The following is a 24,880-nucleotide window of genomic DNA, read 5'->3' on the forward strand; positions in this document are numbered from 1 at the left end:
TCCCTGGCACTTTGGGAGAGAAGCAGCCCCTCCTCCCAAGTTAATTTGGCTGCTCCTGCCCCTCTCCAGTTAGTGACAGCCCAGCTCAGCCCTTGGGGCTCTTTATTGAAACAACTCACAGCACAGTATTTCAGACAGACAGTGTTGGCCGGCCACATCCCAGGAGGCCAAGAAATCAAGGTCCCGGCATCCTTCCCTGCCCTCCTGGGGAAAATTCCTCCATGAAGGCAACCAGACCTGAGCGGCGCCGGGCCGGAGAGTGGGTGGTCCATACACAGAGGCAATAAGAGCACTTGGAATCGGGGGAGGGGGTGTCCCTCAGCACCGCCCTAGGCTGGGGGCCCCCAGTGTCCCATAGTTGTTACATCCATGATCGGAGCATCACACCCTCAGCTGCTTTTGTGAGCTCGCTCTTCCACGTAGAGCTGCATCTAGTGGACAGGAATAAACCGCCAAGGTCAGGAGCACAGCCAGGGCACGTCCTCAGGAGGGCCCATAAGCCCCAGGCAGACAGATCCCTGCCAGCGGTGGGGCAGTGTGGCACAGCCACGGGTTAAGGGAAAGGGAGTTTGGAGCCTTACGCCAGGCATTCCCTGGTCATCTCCTCCGAGCCTTGAGCCATTAGCCTCAGCGTACCGTCTGTAAAGCTCCCCGGGTCCCCATGCAGCTCACCTTTAAAATGTCTGATGTCATCGTTTTTAGCGGTATCAGCCGGGGATCATGCATGTGGACGTCCTGTTCATCTGCCAGGATCCAGGGAAAGTCCTAGGGTGGGGACCAAGGGAAGCGGGTGGAAGGGGGCTGGGCCGTGGCCTGTCCTCACTTTGCTACCCACTCCCTCTCCAGCGTCGGGGTCCCCAGACTTCAGGGAACACCAGAGCCGCTAGGGAGCTACCAGCATTGCGGACTCCCGGCTTCCTCCACCCGAGAGGCCGAGCCCATGGATCCGAGCTGGCCGGGGCACCCAGGTGATTTAACGAGCCCCAGGCACCATTTCAGAAACTGGCGGGTGAAGACACCCCCCCCCCCGCCCTCTCTTGAGAGCCACCACTGAGCTGGCAGCCCCAGGACACGGCTCCACCCTCCTCTCAGTACTGGGTGCCCAGGCCGGGTAACGACCAGCATTCGGCTACACAGTTAACACACAACAAAAACCTGCCGCGTGCCAGGCACCGCCACCAACAATGTTGAGGGTGCGCGAACAGCAACACCCCGGCCCACTCAGAACTGTGGCATCTTGCTTTCAAAGCCTCCCGGCTGTCTCCCTGCCCTCCCTCCCAGACGGGTCTCCTCTCACCTTGATGACCTGAATCTTCTCCATGTTGCGGGTAGCAGCTTCTCTCGTGTGCACTAAGACTGTGAAGGTACAGCCTAAAGAAGCAAGAGTCCGGTCAAGGCTGGGCCACGTCACGCCTGCCACTGGGCACAGTCTCTTCCCCGCTCCCAGGCTGGCTCAGCAGCCCCCCCCAGGGGAGAAGAGTGTAAACCAAGTGCTAAGACAAGACACAGTCAATAGGGAGACTGAACCCCGGTGGAGTCCATCAGGGTAGCTTCCTGGAGGAGGTGGACTTTCAGAGAGGTTCTAAAATGCAAGAAGGAAGAGAGGTGGCTTGATACAGCAAAGTAGGGACCGGAGAATGCAGCCCGAGCCAAGGTAGCCATGGAAAGGCCCGAGGACAGTGGGGTGGGGGCGAGCACACCTGGGGGGTTGTGGTCCAGGACAGCATCACACACACTGATCTTCAGGATGAAGGCTCGGAGCAGCTGCTCCACATGAGACAGCAGGGAATCTGAGCTGGAAGGAGAAGAGGAGGGGCTCCCGTCACACTGGCGGCCCTTCCCACCAGCAGGCAACCAACCCTGGAAACAGACCTGGGGATCCAGGGGCCCTCTCTGCTTCTGACCGTGTTGGCTTTGGAGGGCTTGGCCACCTATCCTATCTACGCAGTTAAAACCATCTGGAGAGTTTAAAACCAATGCCGAATGTGGCGCCTGGGTGACTCGGTTAAGCGTCGGAACCAGTCGTGATCTCACGGTTTGTGAGTTCGAGCCCCGCCCCGGGCTCCGCGCTGACAGTGCAGAGCCTGCTTGGGATTCTCTCTCCCTCTCTCTCTGCCCCTCCACCTCTCTCTCTCTCTCTCTCTCTCTCTCTCTCTCTCTCAAAATAATAAATAAACTTAAAAAAAAATGCTGAGTCCCATGCTGAGTCCCATCCGAAACTAAGTCCAAATGGGGCACTGTGAGCCCCCACAGGTGGTTATAATGTGCAGCCAGGTCTGAGAACAAGGACACAGCCCAAGCCTCTTCATACCCCAGGACACCAAGCCAGGAAGGGAAAGGGCTTGCCCGAGGCCACACAGCAAGTGGGAACAGATAACAGTGCCCTGACCTCACCAGGAAACCAGCAGCTGACCAGCCAACACGCTTGCCCAAGGTCAACTTCTGGTTGACTATGGGCTGGACACTCGACTAGGAAGTCAGAAAACTGGGTCTGGTCCCGGCTCTGCCACCATTTGGGTGGCCCTGAGTGGTTCATGTCATCTCTCTGGTCCTTGGTTTCTCCGTCCATAAAAGGAGGTTGGGAATAACCATTCAGCAAAGCGATGGTTTGCCAAGTGTGGACCTCACAGAGGTTACATGAAGACCACAGGGCGGCCAGCCGCGTTAGGATAGCGTTCCTTGCCATTCTCCTCTTTACCGAGCTCCCTGGAGGAGGTGGGCTTTCAGAGGGGTTCTAAAAGGCAGGAAGGGAGAGAGGTGGCTTGGTGCAGCCAAGTAGGGACCTCAGAACACAGGCCAAGCTGAGGTATTCAGGGGCTGCCCTGAAGGGGTGAGTATGGGGGCGATTTCTAGGGACCTCATACCAGCCAGCCAGCCAGCTAGCTAAGAGTCCGGGGAGAGGCGGCTTACCTAATGGACAGCAGCGGAGGCTGGGTGATTTCAAAGACGAATTTCTCCACTGGGCGGTGCTCTTTGTCCAAAATTACCACCACCACTTTCTCGACATCGTTCTGCAAGAACAGGAATCCCCTAGTCCAGGACCAGGTAGCCCACCCACCACCACCACCTCCCTCCCTGCCCAAGGAAGGACGGGAAGGGCACAGCCCTTCTCAGCTTCTAGGCTGAGGGTCCCTGGGCTTTGAGAATTTCAAGTAGGCATCGCTGACATGAGCGGTACACGCTGGGAGGGGAGAGAGTGTCCGGGCCCCATGGCGGTTCCAGGACATCTCAGAGAGCAGGACAAGATAAAAGGAAGAAACCCTCAGGGGGCAAGCCCAGACAGAACTTGGGGGCAGGGAGAGAAACAGAAGTGAGAAGAACCCAGAACCCTCTGGGGCAGGCTCCACTTGACCAACTCCACAAAACAGGGCTCCCGGGCCCAGCATACCCTGAATGTGGCCCACGTGCCCTGAGGTCTATCCTGGGGCAGGGGTGGTCTCCAGGGAACAGGAGACATGCTTTGGGGTATAGAGCCATAGGGACCCTGCACGGTCCCAGCATCACCCTGTCCTGGAGCACTGGAGGAACAGACTGGGCGTGAAGTAGGCTGGAGCTTGGTGTCCTCACCTTCTCCAGCAGTGGCTTGACACAGTGCAGGGTGTCCTGGATATATTGGTTCAGCTCCGGGTGGCAGGACATCTGCACACAACCGCACAATGGCTGGTGAGGCCCAAAGCACCAGTGGGGAAACCACCCAACACCCCTACCTCCAGGAGCCCAGGGAGAGAAGCCAGCAACTCCCTAGGGCTCCCTACCCAAGAGACTGACTTCCCATCATGGGGCTAAGAACTGTGAATTATCCACACAGAACGTAGAAGAATTCAGTCTCAACATTAGCACTTATAGCATCAGGGGTTTCTAAAGTGGGGTCTGCGGGCTCCTCTAGAGGCTGAGAAGTCCCTAAATTGTGTGTATTTGGTCATACAGGCATTTTTCCCAGAGAAGGGATCCAAACTTTTAATCAATTTTCAAAAATTGAGAATCTGGGACTAAGAGCTATGTGGCCTCAGGTAAATCACTTAACTTCTCTGAGCTTTAATTACTTCATCTGTGAACGGTCTCGCAAAGAAAAAATGATGAGTAGTGAGATAATCCCGTACAACACAGAGGGTGCACAGTAAATGCCATTCTTTTTCCTTTTCCTCGTATATCCTTCAAGCTTCCACCACGTTTCAGTATTGGGTCATTCATTTATTCTAATGTGTTTTTTTTTTAATTTTTTTTTTTTCAACGTTTATTTATTTTTGGGACAGAGAGAGACAGAGCATGAACGGGGGAGGGGCAGAGAGAGAGGGAGACACAGAATCGGAAACAGGCTCCAGGCTCTGAGCCATCAGCCCAGAGCCCGACGCGGGGCTCGAACTCACGGACCGCGAGATCGTGACCTGGCTGAAGTCGGACGCTTAACCGACTGCGCCACCCAGGCGCCCCATTTATTCTAATGTTTACTGAGTGCCTTTTAAGGGCCGGCACTTCTACAGACTGGGGACAGGGTAGCATTTGTTTACTGCTTTTGTCTGCCTTTTAACCTAAAACAACCCCTTACAATGAGGGCAGAGAGCAGGGGTACCTGAGGTTTACAGGGATCCCCTCCCCAAACCAATCATTCGCCAGTCCCAGGAGCTCTTTAAAATACAACCATGCCCCAGAGGCAACTCTCGAGAGTCTGGTCCCTAACTTGGGGCAAGGGGAACTCCCAGTTTAGAGGGATGGAAAGAAAAGTCCCTGCAGTTGTGGCTGGGAACTGAACGGCAAGGCCAGGCCGCTGGGGAGTGAGGGGGCTCAGCCTGAAAGCGGAGGAAGAGTTCAAAAATCCAACCTCTACCCACCTTGAAGTTCGGGGATGACCAGAGGTGGGGGCTCACCTGGACAGGCACGTTGTACTTCTTACGCTTCTGGAAGATGCCCACCGGGTAGACCTCGCGCACGTAGAGAATGAGATGCACGGCCACCTCCAGGAACTCGCAGAGGACGTCGGCCACCACTGTGAAGGGGCTGAAGCCGGTGAGCTTGGGAAGCCCGCCGGCCCAGGCCCTCCCTCGCCCCCCCACCCTGGGTCCGCAAGTCCAGCCTCCCTACCTTGACCAAAGTTGAGGTCCTGTCGCGTGAGTGTGGTCATCCTTACCGCCACCTAGAGGGTGGGGCAGGAGGGGGGGCTGGTTCTAATGGATCAGACTGCCGCAGGGTGCGCTTGCCTCCACCCCCTCTCCCCTCCGTCTGGGGGAATCGGGGGCAGGACGTCCCCCTTCACACAGAATCTGGGCAGCTAGAAGGGACCTCCCACGCTGGCGTCATAGCTCGGGGACATTAGCTGCGCCCCGATCAGCTCTGTCTACTGGCCCCCCGCCCTGCTGTCTCTGGGGCGGGGGGTGGGGGGGTGCGGTAGGAAAGGCCAGAGCTGTGCTCGCAAAAAGGGCACGGCCGCAGAGGGAACGGCGGGTTGCCTAGGCCCGCGGGCGCAAAGCCGGACACGCTGAGAACCAAACGGGGCTGGAATAAGACGCCGCCCTCCGCCTGGCCGGAAACCTCCTCGGAGGGAACCCCGCCCCTCTCCCCTCCCCCGGTGCGGAGAACCACCGACCCGACCACTCGCGCCTCCCGCTCAACCAGCGGCCTGGACTCGGCTCCGAGACTTCCGCGGCGCTCGGGCAGGTCCTAGCGACCGCCTCCGGCCACGCCCACTTCCTCGCGCAGCCAACCTGGAGGCGGGAGGGAGCGGCAGCCGGAGGGGCGGGGCTTGGGAGGGGGCGGGGCCCGGCCTCGCCGCCCGAGATCCCAAGGCGGGAGACGCGGAGACTGCGCGGCACCGCCTCCCTTAGGCTCGGGGTCGGCGCGAGAAAAGACCTCTTCGCTCTCCACGTCAGGTCGCCACGTATTTTGCTCCCCAGGGCGTTTGTCTCGCGTTGGGAGGGAGCGGATAGGTGTTGCTGGTGAGGAACAGGTGGAGGGTACAGCTGGGGACTTAAGACAGCGACATCTACTGCTAACTGCAGAGTCACCATCCCCGGACCTCAGCTGCCCAACCGAAAGCGAATCCGCCGGCTCCGGGGCGGGGACGTCCTCACTCCCGCCCTCACCCAGAAACTAAATGCAGCTTGGGTTTACCTCCCAAGAAGATAAAACCTCCCGGGCCCGGGCATCATAGTGGTAGCTGCCCTTTATAGGGACCCAGCCGTGTGCCAGGCACCGGGCTCAGTGTGCCTGTGGATTATCCCACTAAATCCTCAAAACAGTTCCGTAAGACAGTTACTGTGATTGTCCGCATCTTATAGAGGAGCCAAACGAGGTTCAGAAGGGTGAAGTAACCTTCCCGAATCACACATCTATTGAGGGAGGGGACGCGCGGAGTTGTCTTGGCCCACTACATTTTACAGTTCTGGAATCCCCTAGAGACATGGCCTCTGGAGCCGCTGAGAGGCCCCCTGGGAGATGATAATATTAACATTAAAATAATCACTAACTTGAACACTAACTCGCTGTCGAGCACTGATTTCTTTAATTCCCTCCTTAACCCTAGGAGCAAAGCACCTGTTTTACAGCCCCACTTTATAGCTGGCAAACAGGCTCAGAGATGCTCCCTACTTTGCCCAAATCACACAGTTGGAATACGAACCCAGTTCTGACTTCTAACCTGATTCCAGGGCTTCAACTTATTTTCAGCCCCTTTATTTTACAGGTGGGGAAACTAGGGTCAGAGAAGTTGCAGCACAGTTACAGGCAACAAATCAGGATCAGAAGCCGGGGGACCTCGACTCTGACCCCTAGGGACAGAAGAGCTTGTTAGGAGTCACACCCAGCTGTGGGTACCCAGATCGAGCCAGGAATGTTTATCAAGTACAGGTCGCTATTGGAGATCTGCACCCGTTTTCACTCCGGATGCCTTCAAACCTGCACTTGCCCACTTCTGATGGGGCGGGGATAAGGAAGAGAATAAGGGACTTGGCCCATTAAGCCAGGAATACCAGCAAAGCATTTCTCAAAGCAATCCTTGGAAATCTGCATCAGAATCCCTGGGGAGCCCATTAAACTCCTGGAACCCAGGCCTCTCTGACCTACTGGACCAGTCTGGGTGCAAAGCAGGGCATGGGCCCTTTAACAAGTTCCCCGGGGACCCTGATGCCCAAAAACATGGGAATTGCCACGGTAGTTTGGGCTGTTCCCAAAGAAAGTCTGCATTTCATACCATTTCCACATTTAACCCAAAGGGATAAGATGGTTTATTTCAGGAATTGACGCACTCGGTGGCACATTTTGGGCATGGCAGCCCTTCTCAAGACTTGGGGACACTGCCCATATCATGCCATGAAGGAGAGAACCGTTTCCACACAGAGCCAGTTAAGCAGCTCACTGGCTTGTAAACAGTGTCCCCTGGCTCCTTGAGATTTAATCATTATGGATACTTTGGCCCTGGAGAAAGCAAGAGTCCTTCTTTGCCCCTCTCTGGAGGCTGTTCAAGCAGTTTGTCCATTAGTGACAGGAAGTGGCAGTCTTAGGGGGGCAATTTCTTGTAAAGGGTTTCTTGGGATTGGATCCTGGGCTGGGAAACTCAAGAGTCTAGCTGCTTCCATGGGATGGCCTCCAGAGTACAATGTGAGCGACACGAGGACTCATGCCAGGCTCCCAGCCTTAGCCCCCTGCCCTGAGAAGACAAAGCACAAGCCACCTGTAGGTCCCCTGACACACAGCGCTAAAGGAACTTCAGAGACACCTTGGCAGACATACAACCCAACACTCAACATTTTTCAAATGCAGAAAGCGAGGTCCCAAGAGCTTTTGACACTGGGGTACCTGCCTTGTCAACTAGAAACCCATGGACAAAATGCCTACATTTGGGGCTTTGGATTCAGAGTCAGCCACAAGCAGAGGAATGCAGTCTGGGAGACAGGTGAGGAGGGACTCAAACTGATCTGACCCCTAACCCCCAAAAGGCCTCTATCTCCTCATTTTTGAAATGAACAGGCTGGACAGATGTTCCCTGAACCTCTGATGGCCTTGGGTTCCACGGGGGCCAAGAAGCTGGAGCGGGGGCAGGGGAGCTCTAAGAAGACATCTGTCATTTTTATCCATAGGGCTCTGTGGCATCTGGGTTTCTGGATCTCGAGCACATCAGCATGATGGATAGTCTTGGGACCAAGATTACATTATGGGGTTAATTTATTACATTTTTGAATACCCATTTGCTGGGAGACTGTTTTTTCCAAGTTATTTGCATATTTTTCACCGTAATAACAATATGTAGGAGGGCATCTGGGAGGAAATGGATGGATGTTTAGGAGGAGAGAGGGCTTATTTGCCAACTGGAACAGGTCCCTGAAGGTCTGCAATGAGGACAGAAAGAAAATCACTCCCAAGAGACATTTAAATTGAAACTAAGAGAAAGCAAGATGTAAGAAAGTCTTGCAAAGACCAAGGCCTGCGTGGGCAAAGGAGGATCCCTGGAGTTCACTGAACAAATATGCAACAAGTGAACAGAGTAAAACAATAGGCAATGAAGTATCCAGCCCCTTAAGATGCTGCCAAGGCCCCCTCATACCCACTAGGCTGATCACATGACAGGTCATTTATCCCATCCCTGCCTAAGGTTCCTAAGACACCAAACACAGGAGAGTGGGGGGAGCCATAGAGAGTGAGCCACATATAGCCTAGTAACAATCCCACTGGTACCCCGATGCTCAAGGATGCAGCCGTTTGGGACACCTCCTGATCAGAGCCTCAGCCTTGTTCATTCTTTTGGTCCAGCCCCTCACCCAGTGCCTGGCCCAATCCAGGTTCTCGATGAGTGCAAGTAAATGAATTAATGAAAGAAAGAACAGATGAAATGATGGCGGACAGTGGCTCGTTGCCATTTGCCTGACTTGAATCCTAACTTATTCTGACTGAGAACAAAGGCCTCTGATTTCAGTGCTCGAGCTACAGGTAGCGGTGTGCAAAGAGCTGTTTTCAAAAATGAAACAAGAGCTGGGGAATGCTCACTATGTCCCCCCTGTACCCACTGGGCTGCTCGCGCCTCTAACGTGCTGTCTTTCCCCACCACTGTTCCTTAACCAGCTGTGAGTCCCTTCCCTCTCTGAATCTCAGGTTCCTCACCTGTAAAATGGGATCATGGGAGCACCGATTCCATAGGGTTGGGTGGGGGGAACAAGTGTGAGATGGTTGTAAAAATATAAAGTGCACAGGGGCGCCTAAGTGGTTCAGTCGGTTAAGCATCCAACTCCTGGTTTGGGCTCAGGTCATGATCTCACAGATTCATGGGTTCAAGCCCTGCATCATCAGGCTCTGCGCTGGCAGTGCAGAGCCTGCTTGGGATTCTCTCTCTCTCTCCCTCTCTCTCTGCCCCTCTCCCACTTTTGCTATCTCTGTCTCTCTCAAAATAAATAAACAAATATATATATATATATATATATATATATATATATATATATATATATATATGGCACATGGGTGGCTCTGTGGTTAAGCGTCTGACTTCGGCTCAGGTCATGATCTCACGGTTCGTGGATTCAAGCCCAGGGCCAGGCTCTGTGCTGACAGCTCAGAGCCTGGAGCCTGATTCAGATCCTGTGTCTCCCTCTCTCTCTTTTCCCCTCCCCCACTCACTCTCTGTCTCTGTCTCTCAAAAATGAATAAACATTACAATTTTTTAATAAAAAATACAATTATATATATAACTATATACATTAATTAATATATTAATTTTATGTAATTTTATATATATATATATAAAGTGCACAATGCCTGGCATATAAATGCACAATTCGTGCTATTATGGCAATGATATTAACATCTGCACACACTGTCTAAGCCCCTAGAATAAACCCTCTGGACCAGCCACCATGCTTTTCAAAACCCCATCTAAAACATCCTCAACTGCACCCCCTCCCCATCTCCATTTCCCAAGGCAGTCCCCAAGGTGCCCTAAGGAAGGACCTGCATCCCCCCTGCCAGAGATGCCTAAAGGCAAGGGAATGTGGCCCACACTCAGCTCCTCCCCTCCCTCACCTGGTCTTCTGGCGTGAGGCATGACCTATACAGCTCCCCAGATCCACGGCCAACCTCAGACCCAAGCCAGGGCCCTGACCTTAGGCCAGCAGCACTGGGCACTTCCAACACCTCAGCCAGGGCAGAGCCCATACATGCCATTCCCTCCCCAGTGTTTTGCTGACCTCCCAGACCACACAGTAAGAACCCTTGATCCAACTTGACTACTACTTTTAAAATAATAACAATAACTGCTTTATTGAGATGTATTTCACAAACCATAAAGTTCACCCTTTAAAATATGCAATTTAGTGGTTTTTAATGCACTGTGCGTCAATCACCACCATCTAATTCCAAAACGTTGTCATGACTCCAAAAAGAAAAACCCCGTCTCCCCTTCCCCCAGCCCCAGGCAACCACTAGTCTACTTCCTGTCTCTATGGGCTTGCCTATCTTGAACATGCCATATAAATCATACAACATGTGGCCTTTCACGTCTGGCTTGTTTCACTGGGGGTAGTGTTTTCAAGATTCACCCACATTGTGGCATGTCTTGGTACTTCGTCCCTAAAGCGCAAGTCAGGTCATGTCTCGTCTCTGCTCAGAACACAGTCCATCCTGGTGCCCATCAGGCTGATACTATTACATAACAATAGCAGGTCATTTTTCTAGAGTGTTTCCCATGGGGCCAGGATCTTAGGAACGCTATCTCCTTGCATCCAACAGAATCCTTGAACCCTAAGAGTTGGGGAAGATGAGCTCAGAGAGGTTAGGTGACTGCCCCAGGTGACCCGGAATGGCATCAGCAGCTGAGCCCAGGTATCTGGCCTGACCCAAGAACGGAGCTCCTTAAACCTCTGAGCCATAACTGCCACACTCTGCAGGAAGAGGAAAACAATCGAAATGGAAGCCGCTGGGCGAGCTCTGGGCTCCAGGCGAGACTCGCGATTCACGCGCGCCCGGGTCCTGCCCAACAGCTCTTTGATCTTGGCAGTGCCTGTGGCCCCGCTGACCCCGCCGTGAGTTATGGGGGCCGCGGGACTCATAACACAGCATTCCCGGACTCCCAGGGTCTTTAGGACACGGCGCCCCGCGCGGTGATGGATGAGCCGGCCCTGGGGGCTGGCTTTGTCCCAGCTGGGCCGGGCTACGGGAACACCACCAGGACTTTGGACGGGGCGTGGCGAGAGGAAGACCGTGTGTGTGTGTGTGTGTGTGTGTGTGTGTGCGCGCGCGCGCGCGCGCGCGCGTGTTGGGTAGGAGGATTGTATCTCTCCCTTCCCTCTCAGGGTGTGTACCGGGGGAGACACACTAGTGCGGCCGTCAAGGCCCGGGATTCTCACCTGGTAACGGTTTGAAGACCGCCTATACCCCCCACAACCAAGAGCGACCTCTCCAGAACCCCGCCCCCTGCTCCGCGCACTTTCCGAGGCTACAAAGGCTCCGCGGTGCCCCGTCCCGCCTCCCTCGCACCGGGCATTTCTTCCGTCCCATTTGACAGCCAGGGCGGAATAATCCTTTTGGGGACTGGCCGGCCCCTGCCCGGCCAGACGCGGCCGCAGCTGAGCGCTCAGCTCCGATCCATTGTTGGGTCCGCCGGGGACCCCCTGCCGCGGCCCTTTGTCGCCCGCTCCCGGCGGGGCCGCTCCAGATGCGCCACCGCTGCCCGCGCCCCGCCCGTCCCACGCGCTCCGGGCAGTACCGAGGCGGCTCTTACGCACCGGGAGGAGTGGACTCGCCTCGCCCCGTGCCCGCTCGGCCGCCCGGCTGCGCCCGCCTTTGTCTGCCTCCTTTGTCTGCCCCGCGCCCTCGCGGCGACGGCGGCTAGGCCTCTGGGGAGCGGGCCCGGAACGCCAAGTGCAGCTGGCGAGGGCGCGCCGGCCGGGAGCGCGCAGGGCCCAGCCGGGCCGGGGGCTGCCCCTCAGCCGGGGGCGGCCGGGCCAACTCCCACCGCCCCTCCCCCGCCTCCTCCCAGCGCGCCCGCCCCTTCCCGCGCGCCGGCCCCCTCCCCTTCCCTCCAGCCCCTCTCAGCCTGGGCACATCCTCCAGCCGCCCGCGCACCTCTCCTCGCGGTCCCCGCTTCGCAGCTCGGCCCTCCGCTGCGCTCGGCTCCCGCAGGCGCTCGGCCCCGGGCCCCTCGGCCCCCGCCCCGCCGGCCGGACAGGTAAGGCATGGCCTTGGCCCGCCCCTGGCCCCGCCCTCCCTCCTCACCTGGTAGCGTGCCCGGACAAAGGTGGGCTACCTGGCGCGGTTAGGGGCAGGGCGCGCGGGGGACTGTGGTTGGAGGTGAGGATGCTGCTTTCCTCCCTGCCCTCGCGGCCCTCGAAGCCGTCGGTCCGTGTGTCCGCCGCCTCCGCCCCTCGCCGCGTCACCGCTGGGCTCCAGGCTCTGCTCCTGGCCCCCGCGTCCGCCCACCTTCCGCCGGACGCTTACTTTTCCACGCTCTGACACTCTGCCTCGCGCGCGCCTTGGCCGCCCTCTCTGGGTCGCGGCTTTCGCCTTCCCTCCTCCTCCGCGCTAGCCCTTCTCCCTCTGGGACCGCGTCTCTCTTTGTCTCTCTGTCTCTGAGTCTCTGGGCGGTCTCCAGGACGCGGGAGCGGACCGGAGAATCCGCCACCATGCGAAGAAGCTTCGAAGACTCCCTGCGCCCCGGGCAGAGCTGACAGGCGTGTCCTCCTGCCCCTTTCGAGGCTGCCTGGGGGGCTAAGGTGTGTTCCGGGGGAAGGAGGCTCGGCGTGCGCCTCTGCCAGCGCCGCCGGCGGCCACGCGCCCGGGCGGTTCTGCGCCCTAGCAACCTCGACGGCCCCGCTCTGGCCCTCTTCCTCCGCTGGCTTTTTCTCCATTTGCGCACCGGGGTCTCGGCTGCCTGCGGGGTTTGAGATGCGAGGGCTCTTGGGTTTCCCGCCAAGTCTTCTTGCTTTCCTCCACTGGGGGGTTCCCTCGGCCTTCGCCTCCATCGGGTCTCCTGCCCAGCGCACCTTCCCCGCTGCCCTCCTCCCAGCCCGGGGCCCGCAGGAAGTGTCCCGGTGCGGTTCAGCATCATCCCCCAGGGATCAGGCAGACAGAGGCCCTGGGAGTGATCTTGGACAAAGGAATGCATTTTCCTGAGCCTCGAAACCCCCTTCATAAAATGGGATAACAGCACCTACCCACAGGGATGTGTGTTGAAACAGTGAAAAAAAAAAAAAAAGCAGATTGGATGCCAGCACAGGACACACTTGGTGGCCGTGGGGGAGGCTTCGGTCCCTGGCTGGGGTGGGGAGGAGGCTCCCCAGCAAGGGGGGGAAATGGATCCCAATTCAAGGCTTAGAGACACTGCAGGGAAACCTGAATGTTCCCTGCCCCCCCCCCCCAGCGTGGCTGTCACAGTTGCAACCGCCCCCACCCATTTACAGGGTTCCTGCTGTCACAGGCACCGTCCCCTCTTCTCGCTCCTCCTCTCTGCTTGTCCTAAAAGCAGTTTTAAAAAGTCAGGGTGAATAGGGTCTCTGCTTCCAAAGTGAGATGAGTGTCGCTGTGACAATGTTGCCAACAGCTGGTCATTCATCGTGAGGCGTCCATGTGACTCATTCCCAATTCTGAACCTCTGTCTTGCACTGATTTCTTTTTTAATGGCACTTGCACACAAGCCATCTCCTTCCCCCTGGGGGCACTGTCTTGCTGTATCCTGGACCTGCTGTGTAATTGCCCAAACCCTCTGACCACCGGATCATCTGTGTCCTCATAACAGGGGACACACCACGCCCCCCCCCCCCCCCCCGGAATCCAGCAGTGGCTCAATGAGGGCCACTTCAGCAGAGGGTAACCTCCTCCCAGCCAGCACGTTCTAGGCTCCCCCGGCTAAGTTCTTGTTTTCAGCCATGGCCAGAGCTGGCACTTAGGGACTAGGGACACAGGCGCACCCCATCCAGCCTCCTGCTCGTGATCCCGCCTGGCGGACAGGCCCGGCTTTGGCAACCCAGGGCGCCCTTGCCCGCTCTGCCTCCTCGGGAAAGCCAGCTCGGCAGCCTCTGCGACCCCTCCAAAATTCGCTCCTTGCCCCTCACCCACACGAAAACGACAGTGCCTTCTCCACCCGTCCACCCTGCCCCCTCTCACCAGCCCTAAATCCTTCAAATGGCTCCCTGTTGGCACCAAATTAACAACTCCACCTGCCACCCACAACACTATCATTGCGTCTTTGGCTCTTCCCTCCTTCTGAAACGTCTCCTCCCCTGCCCCTATTCAGTCGAAGCCTGCCCTCTCTGCAGGCCAAGGTCAGATGTCCCCTCTTGCGGGAAGCCCTCTTGCTCCCCCCTTGCCTCCCCTTCTCGCGTGGCCTGCACTCCCCTGAGCGGGGCTGGGTCTCGTTCCGTTCGTGGTCCCAGGACACCCAGTAGGTGCTCCACGCACACGTGTTGTACCGACTGGAACGTTTGGTCAAGGGGATGGGAGTGACCTGAAAATTGCAAGCCACAGGTTATCCTTGGGTCCCACCGGGTCCTGCCGGCCAGGCCAGGGGCAGGGGTGACCCTGAAGCGAAAGACCGTAGCTGGGGAGGTCAGAGGGGGAACGAGCCTCCTGGAAAACCCCCGGGGTACTGGGTTCTTCCTCTCCCTGGAAGATGAGGATATCTGTGCCTGATTATAGAGAGGGAAGTGATTGCCCAAGTCCTGCAGAATGGGTTTGAATTCCGGCTGATGGCTTGCTAGCTACGTGACCTGGAGGGAGTTCCTTCACTGGTCTCAGCCAGGAATTTGGTAGAGCAGAGATTTGCATCCTGGCCTCCCTGATTCTACAGCCTGGGGAGAATGGCGCTCCCTCCAGAGAGGGTCCTGGGCATATTCCCAAGGGGGGTGTTAGATGAGCATCCCTATTCTGGCTCTTTCGGAGGAGACCTGCCTCTTTTCCCACTGCAGCCCCTCTGCCCGTCTTCTGTTGGCCCTTCCTCTTGAGTGGGCCATTTGGCCAACTGAGCAGAGGCCATCTCCAGGAAGGACACAGGCCATCCCCAGGAAGGACACGGGAGGGTGGCTGAACCGTTGCCACTAGAGGCCAGGCCGCCCTCACCACCAGCAGGTCCCAGCTTTGACAGCTCTCCATACACAACACCGTGGTCCGGCATTGACCATCTGGTACACGTCACTGGATGGGTGTGGGGGGCTCCAAGGGATAAGGCCCCTCCTAGAATCTAGAGCAGTTGAGATGAAGTCACTGTAGAAACTACAAGTTCTTAGAGGCTCTCTCTGTGCCGGGCTCTGTGTTACGGCCTCCAGTACAAGAGGTCCTGGACAGTTACAGCGTCTACACTGAGGGTCACTGAGGGTAACATGAGTGGTCAGAGACCCTGCCTTTGACAGTACAGGCACGGTTGCCTCTCAGACAACCATGAGATCAAGTCCCAGCCTTACCACTCCCTCTGCAGTGTAACCTTGGGCAAATCCCTCCAAATTTGGCCCCATGTTGAGTCATTTTTGCCCACTTCAAAGGGCTAAATTAGATAATGCACCTGACGCTCTAGGCCCAGATTAGTAAATGGCCAATAAATGATACTCAGACAACCTGGGACTGACGCCCAGAGAGGTTAATTGACTTGCTCAGGGTCACTCAGCTATTAAGCACTCGGAGCCAGGATTCATCCCCAGGCTTGTCTGACACCAGGTGTCTTTCTGCCCCACGCTGGCCTGTGCCAGAGCCAACAGCGGGCATTTTTGTCACTTGATGATTAAGTGATGGGTCTGACCAAAAGCAAGTGGTGTTAAATTGTCTGGGTCCCGAGATAATGAAGTTTGGGGAAGGGGAGGGCGGGCGGAGGATTGTTTGGGGAGCGGGGAGAGGAGTGGCTACCTATAATGTAGCAGGAGGCAGGACGCTGGCTCAGGAGGTAGACGTGGGACACTGGGAGAGAAAAGCCCAAGGCCGGGAGCCTCTGGGTGGGTGGGCGGGGGCTCTGAGGCGGCCCCCAACTCCACACCCCTATGTAGGTTTTTTGAGGTGTGAGGCCTTGGGGGGGCTGCGAATTCCCAAGGCTACTGTTGGAAACAATAAAAGCAGATGGGGCCGCCCCGGCGGGGAAGCCAAACCTCATTTACCAAGACAATGGTCCTCTCCAGGCTGGCCTGGGCCTGTCCTGTCCCACCCCACAGGAAACCATCGATCACCCCACTGAGGACTGAGGACATGGCCACCTGCGCTTGCCCCCCCCCCACCCACACAGGCACAGATGCACAAATGCTTCCAGGACCAACCCCTCTCCCCCCCTCCACCCACCACCCACTCTCTCTCTTTTTATAAAAGAGCCCCATTATAACAAGGGCTACTGCTTATCCCGCCCGGACTGGGTTCTGCTCACTTTATATACGTTTACTTCTCCTCCTCCACAACCCCTGGCATTTTACAGATGAAACCGAGGCTCAGAGAGGTTCAATGACTTGCCCAAGGTCACACAGCTCTTCCCACCTGCTCCATGGGGCTCTCCCATGGCTCAGCTTGATGGATTTGGGCCGACACCTGTTTGAATCAGCACTAGCTTGTGCCTCGAGCTTTCATTGGACCTCCGGCCTCTCCAGCAGGTCAGAGTGGGGACACCTGGAGGGCAGGCACTCTGTCTTTGCCTGCAGATTAGAAGCTCCTTCCAGCAAAGGGTATGTTTTCCCCCACGTTATGGGAACTCCCAAGGCCAGAGGTATGTCTCTCCTATCGGGAACCTCTCAGGGCAGCAAATGAATCTACCTCTTGATTTCTTTGTTTAAGGTTTGTTTGGTTTTGTGCACACGTGAGTGGGGGAGGGGCGGAGAGAGCGCGGGGACAGAGGACCCGAAGCGGGCTCTGCGCTGACAGCGGCCGAGCCGGGCTTGAACTCGTGAACTATGAGATCGTGACCTGAGCCGAAGTCGGACGCTCAACCCACGGAGCCCCCCAGGCGCCCCTGAGTCCACCTCTTCAGACTGCAGGCTTCCTTGGGGCAAGAGTCGCTTTCCTTGTTTAGACTGAGAGCTCCCCGTGGGCAGGAGGGGTGTCTCTCTTCTCCGTCTGGGAGTCCTCCCTAGATCCTAGCCCTCCAAGGCAAGACGTGGATCTCCCCTGTGACACTGGGAACTCCCTAGGGCCAGGGTTAGTATCCCCATTTGGACTGGCAGTTTCCCGAGCAGAGACGAAGCTCTCTTCCTTGAGACTGGAGCGGGCTCCTTTACGTGACCTCCAGGTCCTGCACCCAGAGGGGCTCAGCCAGTGGTGACCGCCTGGTGTCATTCTCCCCTACAGTCTCCACTGCAAAGCAGCAGCCGGTGCTTCCCCACCCCGCCTCCTCCCACCGCCTCCCTCAAGATAGAGTCCTCTGCGGGAGGCTGGGTTGGCTCAAAGGCCTGTGGAAGGGTAGGTGGGGCTCTGGTTGTTCTGTGTCCTCTTCCTATTGGACAGGGAGAGGGTGGGGACTAGATCAGGACTGTCAAGGCCCAAGTAGGCACCTTGCTTCCAGGCACACCGGAACTCCCTTCTGCCCTACACGCGGCACGAAGAAATACTGATTTCCTAAATAATCATACCTCAAGACAGCCTGATGAACCCATTTCGCAGACAGGAACATCATGACTCCCGAGGAGTTCTGATGGTGGGAACAGCTAGAGGGACAAAGTCTATTTCCGAACTGCCTTGAGAAAAGCCCACCCACCTGCCCCTCCCCCACTCTCATCTACACTAGGACTATTTTGATTGAACCAGCAAAATCACTCATTTTCCAGCCCCTGGGGAGTCAGGTCCCTCTAAAGAAGACAGGAATCTGCTCCCAGGGGGCCAGGAGCTCTAAGCACCCCCCCCTCTGCTGGAGCTCCAGTTTGGGGAGCCCCACTGTTCAAAGACAGAAGGAGGGGCACCCCTAGGTAGCTCAGTTGGTGAAGCATCCGACTTCGGCTCAGGTCATGATCTCACGCTTGGTGAGTTCGAGCCCCAAATCTGGCTCTGTGCTGTCAGCGCAGAGCCTGCTTGGGATCCTCTGTCCCCCGCTCTCTCTGCCCCTCCCCAGCTTCTCTCTCTCTTGAAGTTTATTTATTTTGAGAGAGGGGAGGGCCTGGGGATGGCCACCTCCATTCTCCTTCTAGCCATTCCAGAAAGTGTCCAGCCTCCTGGGTGAGGTCAAGGCACCAGAGGGAGGAGTCAGGCAGATCCGTTCTAAGGACATTCCTAAAATCTTCATGGACATATGGGAACGTAAAACCAGAGATGATTCCTGCATTGAGAAAAATCCGTCCTAAGCACTGCTGAGTAGGGGTTCTAGGCCTACAATTGCTGCCCCAGGGCTCCCAGGCTCGGGGTGTCAAGGGCTGGGCGTGAGGGAGAGCTCTTTATACATTAAGGAGCTAATCCCTTGTCTTCTGGATAGGTTGTAAAAATGTCCACTGAAGAGTTTTAAGCCGTAGAGCCAGTCATCAGATTTGTTCTTTTTTTTTTTTAGGTTTATTTATTTATTTTGAAAGAGAAAAAGTGGGGGAGGGAGGGAGAGAGAGAGAGAGAGAGAGAGAAAGAGAGAGAGAGAATCCCTAGGAGGCTCCCCACCACCAGCCCAGAGCCCGACTTGGGATTCAAACCCACAAACCACAAGATCATGACCTGAGCCAAAGTCAGACGCTCTACCAACGGAGCCACCTAGGCGCCCCCAGATTTGTTCTTCTGACCACAAAACAGAGAATGTTTTGGTGCAGAGCAGGAGCAGAGGCAGAAGGGCAGTATGGGAAGCTGTTCCAGTCACCCAAAGCACGGCAGGGAACATGGCCAGGGTTTTGTGGCGAGCGGGCACCCACCCAGAGGCCGGGCCTGCCCGAGGCTCCTGCTCAGAAGAACAAGATCCAGCCCTTAGTGCCCAGGATCTGGGCCATGTCCCTGTGAGCCTGAGGGCTCATCGCCGAAGCCTGAGAACAGAGAGAGTGAGCCCAAGGGTAAGGGAGTCTGTTTGGGGTGACTTCAGCATGTCCCTTCCCAGCTGGGTTCTCTCGAGGAAGGAAGATCTCAGAGATGTTTCTCGGCCTCTCAGGGGTCAGAGGTCCTTTCCTGCTCAGGTTTAGCGGTGGGTGGTTGCCTGCAAGTTTCTTATGAGCTGGAGAGGGTTAGGGTGTTTCCATGAAGAGGGTCATTTCAAGACCCAAGCTGTGGCCAGAGGAATAGCAGGAATTAAGACACCTCCCTGTCCAGCCCCCACCCCCAGCACCTTGCATTCTTCTCTGCAGAAGTCTAAAAAGATAGAAATGCTGCGATCGTCCCAAAGAGACCCTGTACTGGTCTCAAGGTGCCCATCCCAGAAGCCCTGTGGGTTAGGGTCTCACTGGTGCCCAAGGGGTCAGCCACCTTTAGAGAAATGGACAGAGCACAGCAGGCCTCCTCCAAGAGCGAGGGAGAGGGAGGGCCAGCCCTGGCATGGGGTTGTTAATCATATAATTTGTTTTACCTTTTAGCATTTACCAGTATGTCCTCTGAATTCATGCCCCTAGCCCCTGGGGGCTTACTCGAATCCTAGAGGATATTACCCGGCACCCCTCCCCCACAGGGGGGCTGTCAGACAGATGGAGAAGGCTTGTCACTCTAGGTCATAAATTCCCAGGCTCCCTGGGCGGACAAGGTCCTTGAGGCCACCCCACCTGCGGATATGGTGGTCTTCTTCCCCTGCTCCCCCCACCCCAACTTTTTTGAGCAGTGCACATCATTTCCCATGAAATCTGATCCCTAGTCCTAATACATAAAACCAATAAAGGCAGCCTTTTACGAACAGAGCACCCCACATCCCCCACCAATAATCTCTTCCCCGAATCAAAATCTTCTCCATCTTATGCAGACACAGCTTCAAGCCTTACTTGCAGCCAGACTCTCTTCAGCCTCCTGCAGAGACGTGCCAGGGGACCAACCATCATTGCCCCTGATTTACCCTATTGCCTTAAAGTAAATCAGCAAGGGGCGCCTGGGTGGCGCAGTCGGTTAAACGTCCGACTTCAGCCAGGTCGTGATCTCGCGGTCCGTGAGTTCGAGCCCCGCGTCGGGCTCTGGGCTGATGGCTCGGAGCCTGGAGCCTGTTTCCGATTCTGTGTCTCCCTCTCTCTCTGCCCCTCCCCCGTTCATGCTCTGTCTCTCTCTGTCCCAAAAATAAATAAACGTTGAAAAAAAAAATTAAAAAAAAAAAAAAAAAGTAAATCAGCAAGAAAAAAGAACTCGTCCTCAGTGACATGAAAGCATGCAGTGGATGTTGGTTGCACTGGTCTGTGGGAGATGGGGCCTCTAACCGGCTTTGGCCGGTCATGTCCAGAAAATTCTGGAACGCGTACATAAGTAGTTGTGAGTGGCAACAATTCTTTTATTATTTTTTTTCCCTTCGAAGTTGATTTATTTTGAGAGGGGTGGGGGAGGGGCAGAGAGAGAGAGAGAGAGAGAGAGAGAGAGAGAGAGAGAGAGAGAGAGAATCCCAAGCAGGCTCCCCACTTCACGGGGCTCAAACCCACGAACCTTGAGATCATGACCTGAGCCGAAAGCAAGGGTCGGATTCTTAACTGACCGGGCCACCTGGGCGCCCCCATAACGGTTCTTTTCAACTGCTCACCTTGAGCCCCCGGAACACTCTTCGGTGACCCAGGAGAAGCCCGAGTGACGATGGAGCAGTGCTCGTGTTAAAATTTGAGTCGAGAGCGTGTCTGAGAGTGTCTGTTGTCTTTGCTACAGCTTTCAGAATAGTTTAAAATATTTTTTTTTAAGTGATGTTAGAATCAAACGTTTAAAGAAACCCTGAAGCATCTCTACCAAATATGGTGGCTCGGATGTCTCGTTTTCACACGTGAGGAGGAGACTCAGAGTCAGGGAGAGGGGTTGATGGGCCAAGTTCTCCCAGTGGGTGGTTGTCTGGCTCACAGCCCGGACTGAGCTCGGTAATCCTCTGCTCTATCAGAGCATCACTGATATTCCTGGCCCAGGATCCCCATCAGACCCACCCCCCACCGCCAGCCCTACTACCCCACCCCCCCATCCCTCTTCCTCCCTACCCCCTCCCCCCATCCCAACCCACCGTGTGGCTGGTGAGCTGATCAGCAAGGCAGGAATGTGAGCCCTACAGCTGTCCTGGGATGCCCCGGGGGCAGTCCAGCTCCACAGTTGTCTGCCAGGCAGGTGGGGCAGGAACCCCCCTAGTCTCCTGGTCCTAAATGCCAGGCTGTTGGGAGGGGAGGGGCTCAGGAATCACGGTAGACTCCAGCCTCAATTAATTGCCTTCGTTCGCGTGTGCAGCCTTTGGATGGAGACAGCTCCCAGTCAATTGTCCCCACTGTGTAGGGACAGCTTAAGGACATGAGATAAGTTCTTTCCTCCCCGTCCCCAGCTGCCAGTGCCTGGTCCCCTTCTTGGGCCTCGACTGCACTCACAGCAATGACAGATTATGTGGGGGAGGCAGGTGACCCCTGATGAAGCTCAGTGCACGGTCGGTGGTGTGCAAGGACCATCCATGTGCACTGGGTGAGTTGCATCATCTTGAATGTGTGGCTTTACCCTCCCGGAGCCTCGGTTTCCTCATTTTAAAAATGTAGAAAATGACATGCTGTGCAGGGCAGCGGGGAGGGACGCAGGGAGAAGTGGACGAAATCAGTCTCAGCGGCAGCTCCTATGATTACATTTGCTTTTGTTCTGTTTTGCTTTTAATGAGTCACTTAGATCTCAGTTACGAGAGGGCCATCTCTGGGTCGCGGATGGTCTTGAAGTCCCCTCGACAACTCTCATCCAGGGCAACTCCAGGCTGCTGGGGAGGGGATCCGCCCCGGGGGCCCGGAAGGGCGGACTTTGTGAGCAAGCCACAGGCGGGGACAACCCTCCAGGGCTGATGGGGGTGGGGGAGGGGGGGGCCTGCTGCCCCTTTTTTGCCTGCATGCTCGGCGCTTTGTGATGCAGCCTCCAACTGGCTTTCAGAGTGACAGAAATGGATTGGAGCCCCTCATCGCTGTGGATCCCTGGCACGACTTCTGTTAGCAGTCCACGTTTCCTGAGGCGCTTTGCCAGGCTGGCATCTCAGCTGCTGGGCTGTGCCAAGATCCGCGAACAAATCCCGTGGGCTTGGAGAGAGGGCTTCATGCAGTCGTCAGGGCAAAGTGGTGCCAGGATGCCCAGCCTTCACTCCAGTACTCATGCTCTCTCTCAAACCCACACATGCGCACGCGCGCGCGCACACACACACACACACACACACACACACACACACACCCCACCCTAGGAATTTACTTATGTTCTTCTGCTCAGGGTCACTTTGCGCTCAGTCTATTTCCATTCCCATCCACTGTCAGTGCCTGTTATTTGCAGGGTCCTGTAGATGTGATAGGAACAGAGGGAAGAGAGGGACAGAGCCCCCTAGGATCTTTCTGTCCAGTCAGTCTTTAAAAAAGCCTGCCCCAGCACAAGATGGCACATGAGGTCTTCAGGAGCTGGACACACATATGTGGGGGCGCGGTGGGGAGCATTTGTAACTGGGGGACTGACAGGGCTTCCTGGAGGAGAGGACATTTGGGATGGACCCCAGAGGACGGGCAGGATTTGGACAGAGAGAGATGGGGGGGCGGGGAGAGGGGGTTGTTTGAGGCAGAGGGGACAGCCCAAGTGAGAAGAGAGATAGGAAAGGTGGGGTGTGTTTGGGGCCCGGAGAATAGTCTCTGTTGACCGTGAGGGGGAGGAAGTAGAAGTCAAGTCTGCAAAGCCAGGTCGGGGCCACGTTATATAAGGTTTTGAGTGCCGAGGTAAGGAGTCGCCGTTAAATGGGAAGGCGATAGGGAGCCAAGGACAGTTTCGAGCAGGCGAGGGTCATGGTCAGAGGAATCTGTCAGCAGTACGAGCTGCTCTGGGGGCAGGACGGTGCCGATAAGGTCTGGGGAGAGAAATGGCTCCCAGGGGGTGCATCGATCGGCACCGCACACTGAAATCCGTTCTTGCTTGTCCCAGGCTGGCTCGCGCGTGATTTGTGGGGTGCAAAGGGAGGGCGGGAACAAAGATGCCCCTGAAGCCAGCTGGGGTACCGTAAACAGACCCACGGCCATTGGAAGACTCTTGGCAACAGGACCCCGGTGGGAGAGAGAGATGCCAACGGGTGGGCTCATGATGCCTGAGGGCGTGGCGATGGGCTTCCTCTTCCGGCTCTGCAGAGGAGGGGCTGTCGTCTGAGACAGTTCCCCGGGCAGGTCAGCGAGCTCACACCTTGGCTCTCAGAGTCACCGACCTGCTTCGCGTCAAGCATGCTGGCCCACGAGGGCCTGTGGGTCTGCCCACCCCTCCTCCTCTGCCTCATCTGGCCTCTTCCTGCACTTCTGGAGTGACCGGCCTCACCCCTCTCTATTCCCACCACCCCTGCCGGGGAGGGCACTCTGTGGGCCTCTCTCAGGCTATTGTCCCTGTGAGACAGAAGGGCCGCGTGGGGTGGGGGACAGCATCCCACACAGCCTCAAAGCCTTTCTCAGTCCCAGGCAGAGCGAAGCCTGGCCAACCAGCCTGGAGAGGAGTCTGCATCTGCCTCAGGCCCGGAAACAGGGTTCAAGGGGTTCCCCGGGGGCAGAACAATACTTGACTGACAGGCCTTTAGAATGGTCCCCCTCCTCCCGCCCAGCTGCCTCAGGAGCCCAGGAGCACAGGCCCCGGCTGCCTGAGCCCCAGCCTCCAGAGCCCTCATTATGGAAAGGCTGGAGGTGAGGTTGATGGGGCCGAATCCTTGTGTGGCCACTGAGGTGGACAGCAAGGCGGGCCAGGGCTTCATGGTTTACTGTCTTAGGCACGGAAGGCTGTGTGACGAGACAGGAGCTGTCACGCCATGCCATCCCAGGGTCCCACACGGCTCCTGAGGCTCTCCCGGGACGCGCAGGGGGCTCCCCGGGGTGGGAGGAAATAGGACGGCCTCTTTCTCTCAGTCGGTGGTTCTAGCAAGATCGGAGCTGCGGGCCGCAGAGGCAGGGCCTGGGCCTTGCCGGGGACCAGGGCACTCCAGGCTGGAATGAAAGGAGAGCCGGATAAAGGACCCTGGGACCAGGCAAGGTGGGAGGAGCTGTCCCCCCCCCCTTCGGCCCCCCACCCCCTCAGAGTGGGTCAGCCTGGCGGGGCCCCGGCCTCCCTGTCCGGCCTGCCCTCCCCGCCCGTTCCGAGAGCCTCACTGGGAGTTGGCTAAAGGCGAAGCTGTGGGTGGGGGAGCCGGGGGCAGGGAGGTTGTGGGGGGCAGGTGGGGCCACAGGGGGTGGTCGCCAGAGTTGGGCACCTGCCCCACCGTTCCCAGCCACAGGCCTCATGAGCCTTAGCTCCGACGTCTTCTGGAACACCCAGGGGTTGCTTCCTCCTCCCACAGGGGGGCGGCGGGGGGAGCAGTGTGTGCCCTGAGGAGGCCCCGCTTCTGGTGGGCAATGAAGGTTATCCTGAGGGTAGGTCAGGGTCAGCTCACCCCACCCTGCAGGGGTCAGAGCCAAGCTTCTTCCCAAGTTGCTGAGCGCCGGCAGAGACAGGGCTGTGTCAGAACCTGCCGGCCCCTTAGAGGAAAAGAGCAAAGACAGGGACCGAGCGGTCTTGGGACAGCCACGAGGGAGGTGCAGAGCACAGACGTAGCAATTACATGTATGAGACTTACTAGGTGTGGCTTAACCTCGCTGGGCCTTAGTGGCTGTTCCAGAAAATGCTAGGAGCCACTTCAGAGGCTTGTTGAAAGGACGAAGTGATATGAGTTCCCGCAAAGCTCTGAACCCGATTCCTGCCCGTGGCACGCGCTCAAAGAGGCTGTGATGTTTGTTCGGAGTTGGGCTTTGAATCAAGCCTCGGGCAGGACAGGCCTGTTTCTGAGCTTGGAAGGACGCAGCTCATTCCGGGGGACTTGGCAAAGGGCAGAGGTCTGTGCAAAGAGAATTCTAGACTAATCTGGAACCTGGATGCTGCTTAAGCCAATCAAACC

At 56.7% G+C, this 24,880-nt stretch overlaps 1 protein-coding gene across 2 annotated transcripts; it reads right to left on the reverse strand.

Moving 5' to 3' along the window:
- Positions 1-85: 85 nt before the first annotated feature.
- Positions 86-12,304, reverse strand: MAD2L2 (mitotic arrest deficient 2 like 2). 2 transcript variants are annotated; one of them, XM_043573753.1, is made up of 9 exons: positions 12,190-12,304; positions 5,080-5,131; positions 4,866-4,984; positions 3,568-3,639; positions 2,911-3,011; positions 1,701-1,795; positions 1,298-1,371; positions 673-765; positions 86-431 (listed from the first exon to the last, which is right to left on the reverse strand). In XM_043573753.1, exons 2-9 carry the CDS (start codon positions 5,117-5,119, stop codon positions 390-392), a joined length of 636 nt encoding a protein of 211 aa, XP_043429688.1. In that variant the 5' UTR covers positions 5,120-5,131; positions 12,190-12,304; the 3' UTR covers positions 86-389. The 2 variants fall into 2 exon arrangements, with proteins under 2 accessions (XP_043429688.1, XP_043429687.1); XM_043573752.1 differs by lacking the exon at positions 12,190-12,304 and adding an exon at positions 5,582-5,672.
- Between the last annotated feature and the right edge of the window lie 12,576 nt (positions 12,305-24,880).

Source organism: Prionailurus bengalensis, chromosome C1 (assembly GCF_016509475.1).
Source record: "Prionailurus bengalensis isolate Pbe53 chromosome C1, Fcat_Pben_1.1_paternal_pri, whole genome shotgun sequence".
Taxonomy (NCBI): domain Eukaryota; kingdom Metazoa; phylum Chordata; class Mammalia; order Carnivora; family Felidae; genus Prionailurus; species Prionailurus bengalensis.

What these genes read in the sequence shown, in the direction of transcription:
- MAD2L2 (XM_043573753.1), bottom strand. Translation starts at nt 5,119, where the DNA reads ATGACCACACTCACGCGACAGGACCTCAACTTTGGTCAAG. An exon ending in GGACCTCAACTTTGGTCAAG is followed by an intron (nt 4,985 to 5,079) that starts GTAGGGAGGCTG and finishes GCCCCTTCACAG; the next exon opens with TGGTGGCCGACGTCCTCTGC. An exon ending in TGACATCAGACATTTTAAAG is followed by an intron (nt 432 to 672) that starts GTGAGCTGCATG and finishes CCTGTCCACTAG; the next exon opens with ATGCAGCTCTACGTGGAAGA.